This window comes from Athene cunicularia (genome assembly GCF_003259725.1).
Source record: "Athene cunicularia isolate RWA chromosome 12 unlocalized genomic scaffold, athCun1 chr12_part1, whole genome shotgun sequence".
Lineage (NCBI taxonomy): Eukaryota > Metazoa > Chordata > Aves > Strigiformes > Strigidae > Athene > Athene cunicularia.
This window is the reverse complement of record NW_020799116.1, coordinates 8,208,641-8,230,375: the sequence shown is the minus strand read 5'-3', so window position 1 is coordinate 8,230,375 and position 21,735 is coordinate 8,208,641. Positions and strand designations below refer to the sequence as shown.

At 40.4% G+C, this 21,735-nt stretch overlaps 1 protein-coding gene across 4 annotated transcripts in view; it reads right to left on the bottom strand.

The window, feature by feature from the left end:
• Positions 1-318: 318 nt before the first annotated feature.
• MITF (melanocyte inducing transcription factor) overlaps positions 319-21,735 on the bottom strand; it is a 61,951-nt gene continuing 40,534 nt past the window's right edge. The window contains exons 3-10 of one of the 4 annotated variants that reach the window (XM_026857465.1): positions 18,684-18,911; positions 17,480-17,563; positions 16,042-16,137; positions 10,406-10,523; positions 6,906-6,980; positions 5,804-5,879; positions 3,877-4,024; positions 319-1,185 (exon numbers count right to left, since the gene is read on the bottom strand). In XM_026857465.1, the coding sequence (XP_026713266.1) occupies positions 784-1,185; positions 3,877-4,024; positions 5,804-5,879; positions 6,906-6,980; positions 10,406-10,523; positions 16,042-16,137; positions 17,480-17,563; positions 18,684-18,911 (1,227 nt within the window). In that variant the 3' untranslated portion in view covers positions 319-783. The remainder of the gene's footprint in view (positions 1,186-3,876; positions 4,025-5,803; positions 5,880-6,905; positions 6,981-10,405; positions 10,524-16,041; positions 16,138-17,479; positions 17,564-18,683; positions 18,912-21,735) is intronic. The other 3 variants (XM_026857466.1, XM_026857467.1, XM_026857468.1) reach the window with 3 other exon arrangements.

The window sequence follows — 21,735 nt, the reverse complement described above, 5'->3', positions numbered from 1 at the left end:
TACTGACTTACAGTGCTCCTGCTTCGTTTACTGTCGGCAAGCCATCAACGCGTGTTACATAACAAAATAAAAATCTAAGAGAAAAACTCGAACCATGATCAAAAGGAAAACCCAAATCAGCTCAGAGTAAAATTAAACAGCACTCTGAGAAAGAGACTCGCATCTCCCTGCAGTTTTCAGCAACAGCATTTTATATCACAATCAACACAATCAGGATGTCTAAACATCTTTTTTTTTTTGTATTCTCAGTGGAGTAGGGTGGGTATTTTTCCCTAAACACTTGTCATGTAAAGACCAACGTGTGAGGGACACTGTATCTTTAAGGCAGCACTATTCAATTAATACAACTACAAATTGGACTTTTTTTTTTTTTTGGTTTCTTTACATTCTTTAACTTTACATTTCATTTCCAAGTAAATAGGTTGCATTTACAATTCTACAGCTCCCCCCTCCCCCCCAGTAGAAACAGACTCTTCATTCGTAATTCTATTGCTTTGAGTAGATTGACCAGTTCAAAGTTCTTGGCGAATCCAGTTCACAGATACTGTACATATGCTGTACAATATTTTGGAGGCAATGGTAGTTTTAAAATAGAATATACAAGTTTCTTCACAAAAATTCTAAAAAAATTCCTATATATATAATATATACACACACGCACACACACTGGGCTACTAATGAAGCACAAGGAAAAAAAAAAATCAAAAAATTCTACAAAAGGTAAATTATTTAATCTACTGATCAAGAAACAAAGCAGTTTATGAAAGGCGTGCCAAGTATATGCTAACAAGCATGATCGGTGTCCTCCATGCTCACGCTGCTCCGCCTGCTACTCGTCTTCGATGCTCCAGGAGACACAGAGGAAAGTAGCGGGTCAGTTACTCCGACTGGAGAGAGGGTATCGTCCATCAAGATATCTTCCAGTTTGGATCCCATTTTTGCAGGAACACTGTAAGTGCCAGTCGGTTCAGTCACATTGCCGAGGTTGTCGCTGAAGGTGATGGTACCGTCAGTGAGATCGAGGGTGGTAGTGCAAGACAGGTCTGTGTGGTGCGGCATGATGTCTTGGTTGCAGTTGTCCAGCACAGGCTCTTGTTTGATGACCCTGTTGACCATATCAGGGGAGCAAAGGCCTGTAGAGGGGACAAGGGACAGTCCGTGTGCCCGAGCTTGCATCTCAAGTTCCTGTGAAGGAGGATAAGGGACAAATTAAAAAAACAAAAACTCTGAAAGCAAAATCCATTATCTTACGCTCTTGTGTACTGTGACTTAAAGAGTTTCCTTCTGTTGGACACAAACTGTGTCTTCCCATTCCAGTAGTGACAAGTGCTTGTACCTTGTATACTTCTCCCCTGCAGATTTTCACCTGAACATCAGTCTCTTGAAGAGGTGGGTGAACACCACCCCACACAGGTCCTTCACACTTCTCAGAACCTATGCCAGGGCCAAAACCCAGCGCCCTGCAGAACAGACACATTTCCCCTCAGGCCTCTTTTCAAACCAGTGCCACAGCAGGCAAGTTTGGCATCAGGTCAGGTGAGGAAAGCATTTAAAAGTTGGGGGAAAAAAAAAATAGAAGTGTAACTTAGTACTTTTTAAAGAGTCATATGTGAAGGCATAGCATGTCTATATGATGCTTGTCATTTTCTGTTGCAAGACTGGAAGGGATGTTTCTAATTCTACAAGTCTGGTAGAGCTGGAAGTAAAGAGGTCAGCCAAAACTGAGCAACGCTATTCCTGCACTGAAAAACTATAGGCAAGTCAGAGGAAGGCCTTAGACTTCACAGACAGCCAGGAATCTCCATGAAAAGTTTAAATCTCACCTTCACATTTAATCACGCAGATGCACTTGACTGAAGACAGATAATAGAAGAGTTCACTTAAAGGCCCTTTCTCAAATGCAGCAGTAAGAGAGATGGTCTGATTCTACTTAGGTATTATGGTGGGCAATTACAATCACTGTTGTGATTGTACTGTTTCTGGATATTCCTATCACTGAGGTTGATTAAGAGCCTTTTTTCCACTTTCAAGCTAAGCTAACAAGCTTGTAACGGCATACTGCAAGATCAACAGAGAAGGTGGAACAAGGAAGCACTTCCTCCATCAGCTAACGTGAGAAAATCCTGAGTTCCTTATTCCGTGCTTAATCAGAATCAACACAAAAAGGGAAAATACAGACTTCAGGTTACTTGCTGTCAGATGTATTCCCCACTATTCAAGGGCCTGGTTTTCATGTTATTTTGATTTAAGAAGGAGCCAGAGCAGATGGATATGCAAAGGAAGATGAAAAATGCTTAAAAAGTGATCTGACTTAGCGATGAAATACCACTGCTTGATGTTGCTCTGCAGAGGGGTTGCACATCTTTATCGTCTCACTCTAGCAAACAGATTGCTCAACAAAGTACAAAAATTGTGCTGAAGTTCAGCCTGCTCTATTTTAAAGCTGTTTACTTCCACACTTGACTCTCAGGTATTTCTAGCTTCATTATCTACTCTGTGGATTAGCTGGGCTGCAGTTCAGGGCTCTCCCAACACAGCAGCCAGCCTGGCACACTGCAGCCTGCACGCAGAGTTCAGCTGTTCGCACTGCAGGCGAGCAGCAACACGAGAATATCTGGGACATCACCATCTCTGCATTATATGTTCTTACACTCAGTTCTGGATATACTTCTTTAATTACCTTGTATGGAGAGGAGTGAATATACAGCTGTCTTTGCCCACCTGAAGAACAGAGTTGACAACAAAAGCTGTGCAGGCTGCCAGGTTAAGATTTCCTGTCCATCTCAAGGTGAAGGCAAAGGAATTAAATAAACTGAGTCCTTACCCCTAAATCTCGGTGTAATACAGGCTACTGGGAACCTGGGTGAATCTAACAAGGCAACAACCCATGGAGAAAACATATTCATGACACCTACTGCTTTTCAGTGTTGAAAAGGAGAACTGTTTTACAGTCCTACAGACGTCAAGGAACAAGGAAGACAACCAATCATAGCTCCTCAGACAAAAAAAGCAGCTCAACACCCATAGCTCTTGGCTGTCTTACTGCGACAACTCTCAGAGCCCTCACATTAGGTGTGCTTCTCTGCAACTGCTCTCAGACAAGCCAGAGCAGCCTCAACATTAAATACAGCTGTCAGTCTCCAAGATAGCTCAAGGAACATAAGCTACAGTGCTGCAGGGTCTGTTCCCAATACTGCCCTCCCTGCCCATTGTGTCCTGTGAGCAGTGTTTACCCTCCACCAGAAAACAGATTCCTGCAGAACATCAGGAGAGGCTGATCAAGAGAAGACGTAAGAGATCATATGCTGAAGACTGCAATCTGCAGAGTTGTCTGACAGATAGGGCCTAGATTGGTCTCCACATAATTCAGAAAACCCACAAACAAAAGCAAAAATATTTCATTTATTGCCATTCATTTGAAACCACTTCAGAAGAAAACAAGCACTAATGCTACAGGTCAAAAAAACCCTCCACAAACAAGACAATTAAAGCGAGCGTATCCCAAACAGCTGAACTGAATTTCATCGCTATCAGCAAACAGATGATAAACGAAGTCCCAATTCCTTAGGTCTGGCACCCAGGAATAACACACTACCATATAAATCTTTTTTATAGTACGGCTTGCAACTTACATTGGCCATGGTAGGACAAAATTAGACCAGACACAAATGCTTTATTAGGGTGCTGGGATTTTATTTTAAACTAATGTATTCCTTTTTGTTTTCCTGGAAAAATCTCTGCAGATATCTCAGCATTGGTCACAATTAAGATGGTGGTTCCTTCTAACCCATATTCCTACAAACAAGCTTCAGTTACCATTAGTTGCAGAGTGTGACTGCAGAATCAAGAGTGTTTTCACTTTATTTATCAGCAAACCTGTATTCGGAGCAGCAGGTGCCTGTTGGCGTGTTCCAACTTCTTCTGTCTGTTCTCAAGCTCCTTTGTGCGTTGCTGTTCTCTCTGCAGTTTACGGATGTAGTCCACTGACGCTTTTAGAATAGTTCCCTTATTCCAGCGCATATCCCTTTGAAATCAACACAGAAGGAAAAGTTAAGGCTCTTGGGGAAGCTTTATTTTATAGTCAATACCTTCACATCAGCAGCTATGATTACACCTCAAATATACATAACGCTTGGCTAATATTTATTCCCAGTTTACGAATACAGAAGGCATGTGAAATGCTCTAGAGGGGGCCAGAGTGTAGGTATTGGGAAGCAGCCTGCAGCCAGCCGAGGGACACAGAGCCCAGGAGCTGCCCTGCAGCCACCCGGGCTCTCCGCAGCCCCCTGGGGCCAACTCCCTGACTTCTGCACGGTTTGGGACCAGCACTGTGCAGAGTGAAGACCTGGGGCTCCTTTCATTGCCTTATGGTAAGGCTGCAAGACAACAGGCACCACCAAACCTCATAAGACTCAAACAGCGCAGGGCTTGCTAGCTCGGTGATGCTCGATTTCAGCTGGGGAGTTACAAGGACCATATATGACCTGGCGCTTCTGTGGGAGAAAGACCTGAGACCCTTTAGCTTCCAAGAAAGAGCAAGCCATAGTCCTCCTGGGAGCACTGTATCCCAGCTGGGTTACAGTAGGAAAAGAAGAGCCCAATACAGCATCATACATACATTTAAACATAAACTCTCGATAAAATACAAATGCCTAGGGGTGATGGTTCTTCAGTCAGGGGGTATGTGGCTCCCATATTGTCTCTTCCACATTATTCCTCCCACACCCGCTTTAGAGAGAGAGGCTGTCTGCATCATCTTCTCCCCCACAACATCTTACTTAGTTTGAATTTTAAAAAAAAGTTTACTTCAGACTGTCAGACCAAAGACAGGGCCATGAAGATGCTCAGGGGGCTGGAGCACCCCCCTGTGAGGACAGGCTGAGAGAGTTGGGGGTGTTCAGCTGGAGAAGAGAAGGCTCCAGGGAGACCTTAGAGCGGCCTCCCAGGGCTGAAAGGGGCTACAGGAAAGGGGGAGGGACTCTTGATCAGGGAGTGTAGGGATGAGATGAGGGGTAATGGTTCTAAACTTAAATAGGGCAGCCTTAAAATAAAGGAAACTCTCCCCAGAAGCATAATGGGGCATTGATTCAGATTTAAGTAAGACTTTCATGTTCCAGAGCAAGAGGTGTTTCTTGCTATTGAATCAGCATTAGGAAAGCATTAAGAAAAGTTAGTAGCAGGAAAATTACTTAAAAGAACGACTGGGAAATTAAACACAAACACTGGTAAATTACCAGTGAACAGACACATGGCTACACTCTTTATTTTTCTTCTTTTGTCTTGCAGGGAAGGGAACCATGATGGCTTTCCAGATGAACTGCCCTCCATTTCCACAGAAAGAGGGATTGGTTCTGTCTTGCCAAGCTATGATATCTAATAAATTAAAAGAATCATCTAACAAGACAAGCAGCCAGGCAACCAGCAAGACTACTCTAAGGTTTCACATCCTGACAACTCTACCTCTGGTAGGGCAGTCATTCCTAGCATCAACCACTGCCCTGCCAAAGCAAAGGGTCCTGCTGGATGCTGAGCTGCTGCACAACAGTACAGAGACTGTTTTGTGACAAAAATCATCACATTAATATAAACTTAAGCAAGTTCAAAAAGGGGAAAAAATAAACCTTAAAAGTCTTCAGAAAATATAATGGAACCTTCAAGCGTTTCTACAGTCACAGAATACCAAGAAGAAAACTTGGATTTTGTTTTCATAAATTCTTTTTCTCCCCTAAGGTTTTTTTGTTTGGTTTGTGTTTTTTCTTTTAACACCTCCCTCCCACAGTTTCAAAGAGTACATTATACTTACGGGTCATTTGACTTGGGTATCAAAGTGCCTAGTTCTTTTATACGATCATTAATATTAAATCTTCTTCTTCGTTCAACTTTAGGAAAAACAGCACAAATGTTACAAGTAATATTCACACTCAGTTACAACATATAAAGTGTTTCAAAGATTTCTTTAAGCACCTTTGAAATGTTTGCCCAAAGCTTAAAATCCAGTGACACAATAATTTATTTTGCTTTCCTACACAGGAACACACTAAGACAGAAGTTCTGTCTATACCATAAAAATGTGGGACTGCTGGAATGGCAGAGTTAAACTCAGACTCTAAAAAACAGGATGGCTGTGTTAACATAGGACTTAACTGAGAAGCAAATGTTTTCCTAGGGAAAAGCATCACAGATTAATTCAGAGACAAAAAATTAGATGCTCAAAGAAATCCCAAAGCAGGAAAAGGGACAAAATATAGACTGTCTTTTTTAAAATTTCAGATGCAACAGTGAGTATCCAAAAGTCAAACTTAAATACCAATTCTCTTGCATTAGCTTTTCATGCTATGGAAGAGCCTTCTGTATAGCTCAAGGCATGAAATACTTTCTTTTTTCTAGTAACATAAAGTATAAAAAGACATCTTAAGGATCCTTTAGGTCATAAGAAGCTCATAATTTTAAAATATTTTTTTCCAACTTGGAAATACACATTCCCTTCAAAAATGGAATTTATAAAATTGCCACACTGAGGACACATACTGACATTTAAAGTCACAAACTGACCACATATCTAAAATTTTGTATTAGTTTTTTTTAGTTCACCTAAACACATGGTGGATTTGTCAAAAGTAAACGGCTTAAATGTTGTTCCTAGTAATTCCATTGATAACAACTACCTATCCACTTGGCTTATTGGAAAAAAGAAAAAAAAAAAAGAGTTTAAAATTCAATAGTAGATTTAAGCACATATTTCATAAGAATTCAAGATAGTTAATCTATGGGCATAACATAATGAACTGGCGCTATATACTACATGCAGTGAGTGTCTCATTCAGATATTAAACACCAGCATTTGAACACTTAACACCTAAAATAATTACTAGAATTGGTGCAAAGTGAAAAGAACCAAAACTTACTCAAGTTGTGATTGTCTTTCTTTTGCCTCTCCTTAGCCAACGCTCTCGCTTCTGACTCTGTAGGAAAAATACATGCTGTGCATGTGAATGAAGTAATTAGAATTAAAGTAATTCAAACACAGCGTTTCAGTCTGTGAAACATTTGTGCAGGAAGCCTGATCCGTGTTTGTCAAACCAATTATTACACCCATTCCAACAAGTGAGAAGGGTCTGTACATCGAGCTGCCATTGCCTATACACAACGCTGATGTCGAGCTTCAACCCTGCCCCTGCAGAACATCTCTTCCCACACCTCCCATACTGACTTCCATGACGAGAACGTTTCCCACGTTCTGATTCAGCTCTGATTCAGCAAGGTATCTGAGGACAACGAACTGCTGAAATCCAGCATACCTTCTCCTAGGTTTAGATACAGCTGGCACGCTCACATACCACACAGGAGCTGAACCAGAGGAACAGCATGCTTACTGCATTGCTACCTGTGCAGGATGTGAAGCAGTCAGGAGTCAGAGCAATGAAGGCTGCATCCTTCTGCGGCACGTGCATGCACATCACCACAAGACTCAAGGTATAAAACTTAACTGACCTATTAAAAATACTGTATTTTCCAGCTATGCCAACTGTTCTCATTATGCGGGGGAAAAAAAATGAAAAATTGAACACCTTTATTAGCCATAATGTTAGAGAACAACGGTCCGTGCTTCAGGAAAAGGAAAAAGAAAAATAGTGACAACCGTGTTGCACATCTGTTGTCTCCTCAGCTCAGAACTGCTCATAACCTTGCTCCACACATTTGTTATTGGACTTGAACATGCAATAGTTTAGGCAAAAGCGTAACTAAATTTGTTATTTTTAGTTCTGATTTGACCTTACATTTCTCAAGCAATTTTAAGTGTTTTCATGTTTGCTCTACCCCTTTTAATTTCTGAAAAAGGTGAGATCATTAATCCTCGACCTGTTGCATCTAAATCTTAAAACCAGCAAGCATTATTTAGTTTCACAGTAAGTCAGTGAGGAGGAATGAGTGTACGATCTACTATCACACATTCCATTACGGAAACAAAACCCCTCACTGACTCCAAGTTTCTTCCCTGTATTACTTCATTATTAAAGAATATGGATTATGTCCCACCCAATTCAAAATAACAGGTGATAAGGGTTTCCCCTGGAGTACAGGAAACTTAATGCTTCATTGCTTAGAATACGCAGCTACCCGATATCATACACAGCATAACAAGACACATCCTTTCCTATGCTAGGCTCTCAAATGAGCCTAAAAAAGATCACAAGATCATTGCATGTCTTAATCAAATTTGGGTTTAATCTGATATTGCCTTATAAAACAGATACAAGATTTGTAAGGCCAAAACTGATAGACTGCACTCCTGGGTAAGCATTAAACACTACACATAACTACAGCCGAGAGCTCACAACCATCATCAACATCAGACGCTGGGAGAACAGCCTTGTTTCTTTAGGGGGTTCTTCATCATTTCTGTATTTATACAGTAGGATGAAGAAAAGTTTCTGACAAATGCTAGATTTAAATATTGCAAGCTCTTTCCAGCTTAGCTCAAACAGCTAAATCAGGAAATGGAATAAAATTTCTGCCCGCAATAACATGCTGATTTTAAAATCACTGGCTGTCAGAAAACACCATCAAAAGTGCTTCCTGCACAAAGGCTTGGCCAGATCAAAGTGACTGCTGTTAAATTTGAATTTAATTCCTAAAGTTCTCCTAAGTGAAATGCAACCTGATAGCATTTATTTTGAACAGAAAAAGCACTCACCTAAATTCTTTCTGTGTACAGGTAGCATATAGACATTTAACGTAGTTCAGGGCTATTTTGACGCACTGAGGACTTCCATTAGACTACTTCACTCAATGATTTCCCCTCTCTTGCTGCCTTCTTTGCCTTACACAACCATCTGCAGTAAATCAGCAATGGTTGGACTAGATGATCTTCAAGGTCTTTTCCAACCTAGATGATTCTGTGAAATCCACCAGCCTGGACATCTAACAAGTTAGATGTTTAGTTTGCAATCTACAGCTACCTTTACCTTTCTGTTGGGGCAATTAAACTGTCTGTAATGCAGGACTGAGTAGTTCTCATGCCCTTCCACCCTCCTCTTAACATAGCTCCATTGCTATACAAGCTCTTCTTTTTCTAGCAGCCAAAAATCATTGTGTGGTTTGTGTGTCTTCATTTGGTGCTGAACTCTGAAAATTTTGTGCAGTTATATAAATGCAAATATCCGCCAGCTCAGAGATGTGGCACTTCCTCCTGAGGTGACTCCTGGCCTATTAAAACTGCTCTACTTAAACTAATTCCTGCCCAGAACCTGCTTTACAGCTGAGTCAGCCTATGAGTTTTCACAACAGAAACCCAGAAAGATGACAGAGGAGAAAGAAACTATGCCTCTACCATACTGCATACAGTATGACTCCCTGTTGGTCTTAAGAACAGCCATTTCTGGGTATTAAGATGATTTTGTCATTGGTTCTAGAATGGAATTTGCTCATCTTGAGGACAATCTTGCCTTGTATACTGTACCCCGCATGTGCTTATATCCTTTCAAGCGAAGCAGAACAACAAAAATAAAACATGCTTGAGAATATGAAACTTATTTCTTCCTTCAAACTATTTAGCTTTTGTACACATGCACTTGAGAAAAGAGGCTTTTAGTGTCTCACTTCCCTCCCCCTGCCTCCCACAGCTTATTCAGAGCACTGCTGGCAGAACCCACACGACAAAAAATTTACAGGATAACTCAATTTCACCTCAACTTAAAAGACGCATATTCTCTCTCTTGAGTGGCTAATTTTACATTTTATAGGATCTAGGTGTCCATATTTTATACTACAATGGGTTACTTGTTCATTACTGCCCTCCCCTACTAGAATAAAGCCTCAACATGAAGCATTTCTGGATATGAATCCCACAGAGATTCCAGATTTCACAGAATCACAGAATCATTCAGGTTGGAAAAGACCCTTGGGATCGAGTCCAACCATCAGCCCTACCCTGCAAAGTTCTCCCCTACACCACATCCCCCAACATCTCATCTAAACGACCCTTAAACACATACAGCAGGGATGGTGACTCCACCACCTCTCTGGGCAGCCTATTCCACTATTTGACCACTCTTTCTGTGAAAAAATGTTTCCTAATGTCCCATCTAAACCTTCCCTGTTGCAGTTTAAATGCAGATTTGATAAAAGTTTGGTGTTGATAGAGCAAACAATAAGCCCAAACTAGAAAACTGCTCTGCAGGAGATGTATGGAAGCTTCCTGTGACACAACGTTGTCAATGTGCAGATTTGACTGTAACAACTAGGGACTTTATCTTCTCTTGCAGCAGTGAACACATAAGTGCCCACACATGAACACAACTGCATTTCTGGCTAATACAGCTGCTAAAAAATGGTCTGCAAAGTAAAAAGTAACTATTGCTCTAACACTACTATTGCTCTAAGGTGGTATTTTAGACATATTTACCTGTGAGCTCCCTTTTTATATTAGGAAGATTAGCTGGACATGAGTTGCTGATGTTTAGTCCTGGAGGAGGCATGCTTTGGTTGCCGTAAAGGTCAATCAAATTGCCAGACACAGGCAACTGGAAAAGATAAACAAGGAAAAGGATCAACTGGTTTGCCCTTATGAAAGGCTCTGTACAGAAGAACAGAGTTAGGATCTGATAAGAAATCTATGCTCTTTTTCATGTGCAATAAGGTCAGCAAAAGTCACAGATAAACACAGGATGAGGAATAAAGCACACTGGGAAAATTCTGTCCTCTTACTTCGAGAATATGCAGAGGAGGTAACATGCTGACAGTATTACTGTACTGTTGTTCCCTACTTTTCTGTGAAACTATTACATCTGTACCCCCATCACTTCTCTTCCTCAAAACATCTGAAAAAGCCCACAGAAATCTCCCAGAGGAAGCCCCCCTTTTTCCAGGAATATGAGTGAAAGTACTTAGCAAGTTGTCACATGCTTGAGGAAGAACACTATATTAATCAATTCACATTTTTCATGTGATTTGAAAGCTACCTACACAGAAAACATTTAAGTTTACTTTAACTTATTTTTTGCCTTACGTAACAAAAACATGCATCAGTAGGAGGAGAATTATTTTTACATTTAGTTTCCCCAATTACTTGTTTATTCTGCTATTCTTATTTAGTTATGTTTAAAGCAAGGAGATCTATACAGAAATAGGACAGGATTCCAACAAGGCTTACCAAAGCTATCCCTTCAAATTGAAACATATTTAAAGTTTAGATTTATCCTGAATGGATTATTTTACCCATCTCTCTTTTGTTTTCAAACCAGGTTTTGAAAAGACAGGTATAAACCACTTTGATATCTTATCTGAGTGGCAATACTTCTTATCGCTGTTGCTGCAAAGAAAATCAATCCCTCCAAGACACTGATCCTGCAGAGATTAAAGTATTAACTTTACACCCATGTAAATAATGCTGTTGAATACAATGGAGTGAGTCACAGCCTGGACTATTAAACTCCTACTGATGGTCTTTGCCAGACTGAGACTTAAGAAATTTTCTCTGCCATCTGGAGCTACCACAAGAAGCAAAGTTGATATGCATCCATTGGAGCCCCACCAGCTAGAAGCCATGCGCCCGGTACCTGTCTTGAACAGACAATGGCCAACAACAAAGTCCCTGGACTCAATCTTTAAGTGACAGAGGAAAAATGTAACTGAATTCTTAGCAAGATTCAGCCTTGCAATTCATCACCCTCCCCTTAGCTCTTGAATGCAATATTAAAAAAAATAAAAAAATAAAAAAAAAAGGAACATCTGTAATGAAGCTAAGGTCACAGCTGTGTATCACAGACTACGGTCCCAGTTGTGACCTTCCCACATTAATGTCAGGGTGACCACTCACTCTCACTGCTCTACAAGCTGACCCTTGTATCTTTCGGCCCCCCAAATGCATCCATGACACAGGCACAACTATAGCGTCATACACCCTTCTGACTTGGATGTACTTTTTCTATTCATGCTCCTAAGCATGGGGAGAGCACAAAGACCTTGTTTGTAGCCCAGAGACTTGAAGTTCAAAACCAGACATGTGAAATCTAATTAGGAATTTCAGGGAATAAAAAGATATTTATTTTTTTTCAGAAACCAGCATCTCAAAGCTGGGATAAAGCAGCTAGGTTATAATGAAACATGGTGAACAGTTACAGTCACCAAGACGCTTTTCTTAACACAAGATGGACCTTGCTTATTACATGTTCGTGATATATTATTATTTTCTTTTAAAGGTGTCAACACTGTGGCAGATCTCCATGTAAATAAACAGGACCTGTGTAAGCAATCACCACAAAAGGTGACAGTAACACAGGCAGCAGCTGCTGAATGTGCACACTGAAGTGCTGCAGAAGTTGCAAGCACCAGAGGAACCCAACCAAGAGCCGTGCAACAGCCAAAGCACAAGCGCCACTGATGCACCATTAGCCAAATAAAGGGACAAATTTGCACAGCTGCTAAACGTTGCAGGTTTGCATGTGCACACAAATGATTATCACAGAAATTTACATTAGAGGTAGATGCCAACTGTCTCAGATTAAATCAGTCATCCATAAGGAAAGAGACTGATCAGCTTCTTTCTTTGACTACTTTTCCCAGCAAGCTGAACTCCACAGGTCAAAGATTCAGTTTTAACTTTTTACTATGAGTGTGACTACGTGTATGGTCAGTCCACACTCAGTAGAAGCCTCTGAGAGGCCTCTTCTCCAGGACGGCTGCAAGTCACATCTTTGGGTGTGACTTTACACAATTTCTTTCAAATGAAAAAAATATAAATCACATACAACACTTCAGGTCATCTCTCACATGGATAGAATACCTGCAGTTAAAATTGAGGCACATCCTCTGTTCACAATTATATTTCAGGTCCCAGAGGAATAAAATTAGTTGACTTGTAATGTAAAACCAATAATCATTACTGCAGAGTTTAGGGAAGTGGAAAGGGAAGAGGACCCCTACGCTGAGGGCATAGGTTTGAGATGGCCAAGTCAGTGCTGTGAGAACACAAAAGCAGCCACTAGGATGAAATGGGAGAAAAAAAAAAACAAAAGGAGCTTATAATGGACACAACAGAGCAACATCTAGGCATTTATTCCAAATGCTCCCTATTAGAAGAAATTGGAAAAAATTAAACACTGATTGCAAACATTTCAGCTCTGATCTATTAAGACAGTCAAGCCTTTCATCCTTGTCTCCAAGTACAAAGAGGTGGGAAAATATTCAAAACTCTCACAGCCATTTCATTGGGAAGATGGAATCTCAAAACTTTGAGAAAGACATGGAATTTTCTGGTGCTAAGGAGGTTCCTTCCCTGTCTTCTCCAAACTTGTAGCATCCAACCTACATATGCTTTCCTTAAGGCTTTCGTAGCTACTTCTGTCTAAGAAGAAACTTAAATACAGCATCACTCAGATCATCCACCTTTACTCTCCCAAAAAGTAAACAAAGGAAGAGTGGCTTATGCCACGCTTAGCTTGTTATCTTTATTGAAATAGCATGGTCTAAAAAGCCTTCATTTGCACTATGTCATATTTCTAGGCCTTGGCTTCACTCCTCCACTAAACAACCAATAAAACAAGCACCCACATTCAGGTCATTCCGGCTCTGTATAAAATCACTGAGACATCAATTGTGTGATCAACAAGGCCGTTTCTAAGGTATCAGTACACACTGGAATGGATTCTGTTCCCTAGCTCGTGCAGCCTACCATGTTATTGTGTTGTTCCCTTCCCTACAAGCACACGCTCAGCAACAGTCCGTGCAATAAGACTTCTCTCTACTTCTAGAGTTTAACTTCCACAGAAAAGTCCTATTTAGAAGTGGAACTGCACATACTCACGTGGCTTTCCATGTCAGACTTCCTAGAATTGATTAGTTGGATGAATTGTCATCTCAACTTGGCATACAAGAGAACTTTAGAGAGTACCTCGCGATTCAAATACTAGGTCATATCTACACAGAAAACTAGTGACCATTTTGTGATACCCTTCACTACAAAAGCAAAGCCAGTTAACTTGTGACCCAATACCAAAGTTTACAAACACTTCCACAAGCAGTTGATTGCAGTGAGCCTTTTCAATTAAGAGGTACTTGGAAACTTCCCTTAGCTCACTCTACACAGAAATCTCTGATTTTGCTTATCAATTAAGCACTGTTACCAAATGTAACAAACTGGTCTTTTTGTTCTTTGTTGGTTATGGAACAACGGCAGCCTTTGTCATAGTCTCAGCACAGCTATTTATAGGTTGAGTCTCTTTAGAGACCATTTCCTCTCTTTATTTCTTCCACCTCTACTTAGCTCAGTCTACAGACATTAATTCCTTATTAGTCAAATGTTGTGTGTTTTAAGAGCTAAATCCTGTTCCAAAAGAAAAGTGTCTGTTACGTCAGGTTTGGTTTTTTCCCAAATCAATTGCTGGGAAATGTGGTTCAACTTCCGTCTCCTCAGGATTGGTACCAGGTTAACTCAGAGACTGAAATATGCCTTTTGCCTCCAGCAATTTAAATGTATTAGTAAAGAAGTCAATTAAATTTCATTTCCTTATTTTACAGACTTCATCACATACAGTGGGCAATTTCTGAAGTTTCACAGTGAATGTGGATCAGGCAGTCTTTACAAGACTTGTTGTCATGCAGTAAGATTGACTACATGGACTCCTTGCACCAAATGAGTGCAGAGTACCATTATGTCCTTGCCTGGAAGCAAAGAGACCCTGCTGGGGTCCCTGTGAAATCAGAGAGGAAGAAAAGCACAAAGAAATCCAAGTCCCCTCTAATTTAGCAGGTCCCAATCCCATGGAACTTCAGAGGAAGGACTCCAGAAGAACCTGATCCCTCAATTAAAAAAAATGAAAATTATATTTTTCACAGGTTTTTGAGTTTTCGTCTCAAATTCCAGGACAGATACACTTTTCAAGTCATCTCAGATTAAAGGAAAATTCTTTCTGGTAGGACTCTGCAGTTATTTCTCCATCTACTCAAAGGGCACTACTTAGCAAGGGATGCTGGTGGGCTGTTTTCTGCAGTATGCACCACATCTCCAAGAGGACTGTGAGAATCTGTGGGAGCACAGGACTAGGTTAATATGACATCAGACAAGTGCTGTCAGCAAATGTAAACCTATGCTACAAATTCAACGCTATGTGGTAAGCTGTAAATTTTGGCACTAGATAAAAAAGAAACAGACGCCAGCACTGGCAGACATCTACTCAGCCAGATCTAACAGCACTTAAGCCTAAGGCAAAAAATTCACTGGATCTACCCTCCACAAAAGATCAAAATAAGATTATGCCAAAAGTACGATTATATTAATGCTTGTAGCAATGTGAACCAGCAAACAGAAACAGCAACTCAGAGGTAATCTGCACCTTCTCTCACTCACTGACTTTCACACCTCTTGTGTTCTTCTTGCCTTTTGTCACAGGCTTTCCTATGTCCCCTTCCCCCATTCAGCTTTTAAGCTTCTTTGTTCCTTCCCCTTTGTTTTGAAGGTACATTTTAAATTTTTTTTTTTTTCTCCCCCTAAATTTTGTAACATCTTTGCTGTTGTCTAGCTAGGGACTTCTCTCATCTGAAATCAGGTTAAGCTAAAGCTATGATGTTAGAGCTAACACTACAGTGTCTCTGGATAGGGATGCTAACACATGCTTAAGCATGTCGTACAATTTCTTATCTGAACATGACAAGATACAGGAAACTGGGGTGCCAGAGGTTCCTTCCAGGCTTTCTGAAGCCAAATATAATATTCATAGTGATTTTTAATATCGATGGGTATGAGCTCACTCCAGTTAGCTCAGTTCACTCCTGTGCTACAGTCCTCTCACGGACTAGCTTGACTTTGAAATAACAAAAGCAAAATTGTCCTTTGTATTCCCTCCACCTGACTCCAGCTTACATTTATAAATTCATGTTTTTCATTGCAACTGTATATCTTAAGTTCTTCAAAGAAAAACTAATTACACTCTGTGGGACAATACAATAACTACTTAATTGCTTGGAAGAAAAGTCATTTATGGTTTTGCATTCTCTCAAGGAAAGAGACTTAACAGAGAAACCAGAAGGAAAAGGCCATTGTACCGTATTTGCCATTTGCAAGGCTGGGTCCATCAAGCCAAGGATTTCTTCATTGTAACTTGACTCCAGACTAATTATATCATCGATCACATCATCCATCTGCAGCAGAAAAGGTGGACAAAGAAAAACAGAACAGTTACCAAAAGCACTAGGATACAGAGGCCTGACAAAGCAGCCCCACACCAGCTCTCTGCAGCACGGGCCCAAGCAGAGATGCCTGTGCAGTTCCGCCACGCTCCAAATGCAATCCCTCAGCCATGACTCCCACACTTCAGCCGGGACAGTCAGGTCACGACAAAGCTGGGGCTTCACGGTCTAACCCACTCCTCCCACCTGCAGCTACCCTGCCCAACCTGCCCACAGACACACTGTTCCTCCCTGAACGGCAGAGGAGATAGCTCCCCGTAGAGGTACACTAACGGCATGAACGCCTCTTCCCCTGCAGCACTGCCTGCCTGCCCTTCACCTTTTTCCCCTTGTTGTGGGGCCAAAAGCTGAGTACAGGCAGTAATGCCCAAGCCCAACTCCTGTGGGGGAAGGAGAGGACACAAAGACTTGCTGCTAGGTGACATGCTGCCCACCCTTGACAACAGAATCCACTGGATTCATGTCCCTCACACGCCCTCCCAGGAAGCACCACCCAAGAGCAGCTCGGAGATGGTTTTAGGTGGTGCAAGACATCTTCTTTCTGGGGCTGGGCTAGAAGGTGCCTCCACAAGCTCCTGCATGGTCAGGAGAAACAGAGCCCTCCAAAGCACCCACAGAGGTGCTCCAAAACGTCCTGCAAGATCAACTATACTTTCTTTTTGCTCGTTATAAAAAAAGGAGCTTAAGTGACAGTTATCTACAAAATCAATGCAGAATGTTGATGGTAGAAATAGTAGTGTATGGGATTTTTATATCAGCTGAAGAAAGTGTGATCAGAAAGAATTATGCTGGAAATGAGGGCAAGAAAGGAACTAACAGTTACAGCCCATATCAAAAGTCTTGTTACTAGAAATAAAAAAGCCTTAGTTTAAAAAAAAATAATTAGAAGGATGACTACGGAGGATGAATTACCATGGATGGATTAAAACCTTCTCATATAGTTTTTTTAAATGCAAATGTGATCTACATAGAAATGCAGTCTTAGAAACTATCAGGGCAAGAACATATACATACAATCTTGGGAAAGCTGCATTAGAAAAGATTCTCTGAAGTGAGACCTTAAAGCATAGTTGGTATGCTCTTCTGCTATAGCGTTGCAGTGCTAGAAAAGCACTAGCCATCTTCAGGTGTCTTAATGTACTTTTGACATCAATGATAATAAACAACCTTGTTGTTTTGTTCCTTAAATACAACTTCTTAAAGACACTATGGGGCAAGTTCATTCAACATAACTTCAAAGAAACATGCTCATTAGAAATGGGACCTGTGCTCCAACTCCTGTGTCATCCAGTACCTGCATGCATGACGCTCGTGAGTGTGTATTCAGAGCCGGGCACTCACTCTCAACCCTGCTTTGCTCTTCAAATTTATAAAATCCCTGCAGAAATAAAAAGGAAAAAAAAGAAGAAAAAAAAAAAAAAAAAAAAAAAAAAAAAATGGATCTGAGTTCATGGCACAGTCTCAGTCCCAAAAAGAGCACAATTGAAACAGTGTCATGCACACATGTGCCTGATGACACAGCAAAGTGAAGCTGTAAATATTGTGAGGAAAAAAAAAAAGAAAATATTTTGGTACAAATGGGATGATGGGATGGAACTATTTGATTTTCATTTCTTTTGAAGCTATGGAGCACAAGTAATTTCTCTTGCATGGGCAAAGCATGTTCTGTTAATACCTGTTTCTCAAAGTTGCGTAACGTTTTCCTCACAGTGCATCTGTATTACAAATCTGGCACAGAGTCTTAAGGGGGATGATGAGGGGGTACAAGGAGCTCTACAACTGTCTCCCATATGTCATGTTACAAAAATATTAACATGATTCTTAAGACTTTGTTAACATCTTTCAAATCATCTTCCTTTGGCACCTGAGCAGACATGTAACATCCAACTAAGTTTTTGCCAGCAAAGATTAAGACAAGGTTGCAAAGGACTTCTAGGCATGGGGTAGTGAAGTCTTATATTTGCAGCACTGAGCTCATCATGAAAAACAATTTAGGGTATATTAGCTGGGATAATCTGGCCTTCCAGCTAAGCAAGAGACTTGCTCAAGTTTTACTGTAAAACTACCTAAAATATCTCAAAAAGCTTTGTGTTTTTCAGTTATTTTTGCTATGCTCTTTGCTCTTTCTACATGAATGAGCCATAAATAACATTATTCCAGAAAGCTACAGCTTACAAAACTGCTTTGTATTCTCCAAAGGTCAATTATTCACTGCATGCATCAAGCAAGGGCAGGGGGGGAGTAGTTTTAATAAGCATAAACTAGCTAAAATAGTTCAAAAAAGAGGAAGTTAGAGGGACACAGTTTTTCTAAAAAATGATCTATGCAAATATATATTCATCAGGCAGACCCAGAGGTAGCGGTTGCATTTTCAAAGTGAACAGTTCAGAAAGGATTTAAAATATCATCTTAACAATGAGCAAAGATGGTTTAAAACAGAAAGCGAGCAGATTGCAATTCCGTTTTACTGAAGAATATGCACAGTGAGAGTGTATTACCTCTTTCTCGCAGTTGGAGTTAAGGGTAAGCATAGCCATTGGGCTGTTGGGTGCGCTGCTTCCAGTTCCAGGTGGCATGACATGATCACCGGGCTGGTTTGGACATGGCAAGCTCAGGGCTTGGTTGGCATGTTTATTTGCTAGAGTGGTAGAGAGGTACTGCTTTACCTGCTGCCGCTGCGCTTGCTGAATATGGTACTTGGTTGGATTCTCAAGGTGAGTCTGCACCTGTATGACACAATTTAAGAAGTGCTTTATTGTTTTACAACATACATGCTATCGATTTGAGCTGTATGTTTGTGACATATACACCAGCTAAGCATTTGACTTAAAGGACAAACCTGTGCAGCTCAAAGAAAGTCAACAGCACTTCACTAATTCACATCTGGTAGCAAGAAATCTGTTTATGAGCTAGTGTTTCAATGACTTTCTTCTTAACGGTAAAACAAGAAGTTCTTATTTTCCTACAGTGTGAGATTTCTCACTGAAGACCAATGCTCAAGTCCTCCAGTTTGTACAGATACTCCAGAACAGACAGCTCTGCCTTCACACCTGCAGCTACCTGACATTTAGTTTTCACTAGAATATGGAGAAACAAGTTGCACTGTGGGACTCATTTTACTTGTTAGTAGCTACCAATTAAAACCAAGTAATATGGATTGATATCCTTTATTAGGTGTCAAGTAACAGCGAGATCAAAAGGTTTTTTGTTGGTTTTTTTAAGTTTTGATTGTTCATTTGTTGTTGTTTTTTTAAATTAACACATTGGTTAAAAAAAAATTGAATTTACCATTTTTTTGCCTCCAAATTATTTATATCTCAGATATATGGCCTAAATCATATACAAATAAGACAGCCTGTTTATAAACACATTATGCAAATAAGATACAAGAAAAGAAGTGTTTCAGTTCAGATCAATCACTGTCTCAGCAGCAACTATTTTTATATTTAAGATAAGCTTTTCAGTACTTAGAATTTTTTTATACACAATATCAAAAACCTCATACCAAACTATTCTTGCGCACCATAAATAAGCAACAGAAGACAAGAATTTTTTCCATACAATATTTTCATCATAGCCTAGAAATTCTGTGTCAGCTTTCTTTGATCATGAATATTTTTTATCAGAAGGTAGAAAACAAACCAAAATATAATAATACTCTGAGAATTTTTTTAGTTTTAAAACAGTTTCATTAAAGTGCCTTGCTGTCACAAGTGACCAGGTATGTCTCCCACTTATTTTTGTGGAAGAAATGAAATTAAAGCATACTAGATACCAGAGGAACAGGATTTCCTCTATAACATAAGCCTTCTTACCAACAGATTTTAAAATAAGTCTGTAGTAACAACTCACCTGATAGTGATTGTACTCAAGCATTTCCAGCATACTGCTTATAGGTTGCAACAGAAGCGACTGCAGTATCCTTTGCCCTACACTATTCCAGTTTGAGGGATTCGCATACGAAAGCACCATAAACAAGCTGCCCCAAAACAGCAGAAGAAACCTGAATGTCACTGCTCAGACTTATAGCAACCTACGCTAATTAGCCACGCATGTAGAGAAACAAACAGTTCACACAGGGGCTCCTCTTGAAAGCTATGCAAGTTTAGCCTTAATTATTGGGGTTTTTTTCTTCCCCTGGCTTTGACATCATGCTTTTTCGTAAACATAAAAGAACCTTTTAAGTGATGGCCTATCAAAGTCAGATTGACAGTTTGCTCAAGGCTAATTCGCTATTCATCTTTCGTTCCAGTCATACTAACAGACAATGGTATTTTTCTTTAGCAGTAAGCTTAAATGTTTTTAAGTAGAGAGCAAGAAATAACTGACCAAATGCCCTATGAGCCTAACACATATCCCCTGGCAGTGGAGTGCACTAGATAAACCCACGGGGCTACAAAGTCCTATTCTTCAGCTTCCAGGTGCAGCAGTCCACCACCCTGCCCCTCGCAGGCGCCGGTCCAGCCAGGACCTGCAGCTGAACACGACGGAGATCCTCAGCCTCCCTGGTACTTAAAAGCCCATTAATTCTGTCTCAATCTATGGCTAGAGGAAGTTTTCCAGTTCAGGAATGGTTGACAATGGGCAAAAGTACGTCCCAAAAGCACTTATGTGCACTGGCACAGTCATGGTACTGTGCACTGTCCCTACACCTTCCAAACTTGTAACTTCTTGCCATCCAAGTCCTTGACAAAAGCCTATAGTTGAGCACAGACATCAAAAGCTGCTCAACTTGCATTACTTTCCAAAGTCTCCACTGCACAGCGAAGCACACTTAAGATAGCGTTTCTAGAGAGTTTAATCTGATTTGTTGCACTAAATCGCAAGACAACACAATACAAAAGTCTGCCGTGATAAGCACAGCACTTGCTTTGTCAGTCTCAAACTGCATTATCAATTTTCCTATCACCAGTGGTAAGAGTTAGGCTACCCAGATAAGTCTATTTTTCACTTAAATTTTCATCTTCCAAGTAGATAAATTTATCAGCAAACGAGTTATTTTCATAACACTTATCTTTGAATATGTTCTTTTAAAAACAGGCTCTAGTTGCCTGCCAGAATTTTCACGCTCGCTTTTCCTCCACAGGCATCAGCAACCACGGCAGCTCTCCATGGACTTGCCAGGGTGACGGGATGGAGCAAAGCCTCCCCTCTCTGCACCCATCTCCTACCCACGCCCCACACTCCCAGGAGAGGCACCAGCAAAATGCCAAGATCCACATCTCAACTGTGCATCATCAAATATTGTATTATTTATAATATATATACTAATACTCTGAACTGGCTACATGTCAACTTTTGAAACACACACTGCCTATTTGACACTGGATTTTTGTTGACAAAACACATACTTATTTCATAAGAACATACTTTCCCTAAGATTTTGTTGTATTATCCTACATTAGAAGTTTGTGTTATTTTGCTACTCCATAATTTAAGCTTTTTTTTTTTTTTTAAATGAGCTTTGCTGCCCTCAGTGTGACAAGGAAGGCAAGAGAAAAAAAAAGTTGTGAACGTTAAAAAAAAAAAAAAAAAAAAAAAAAAAAAAAA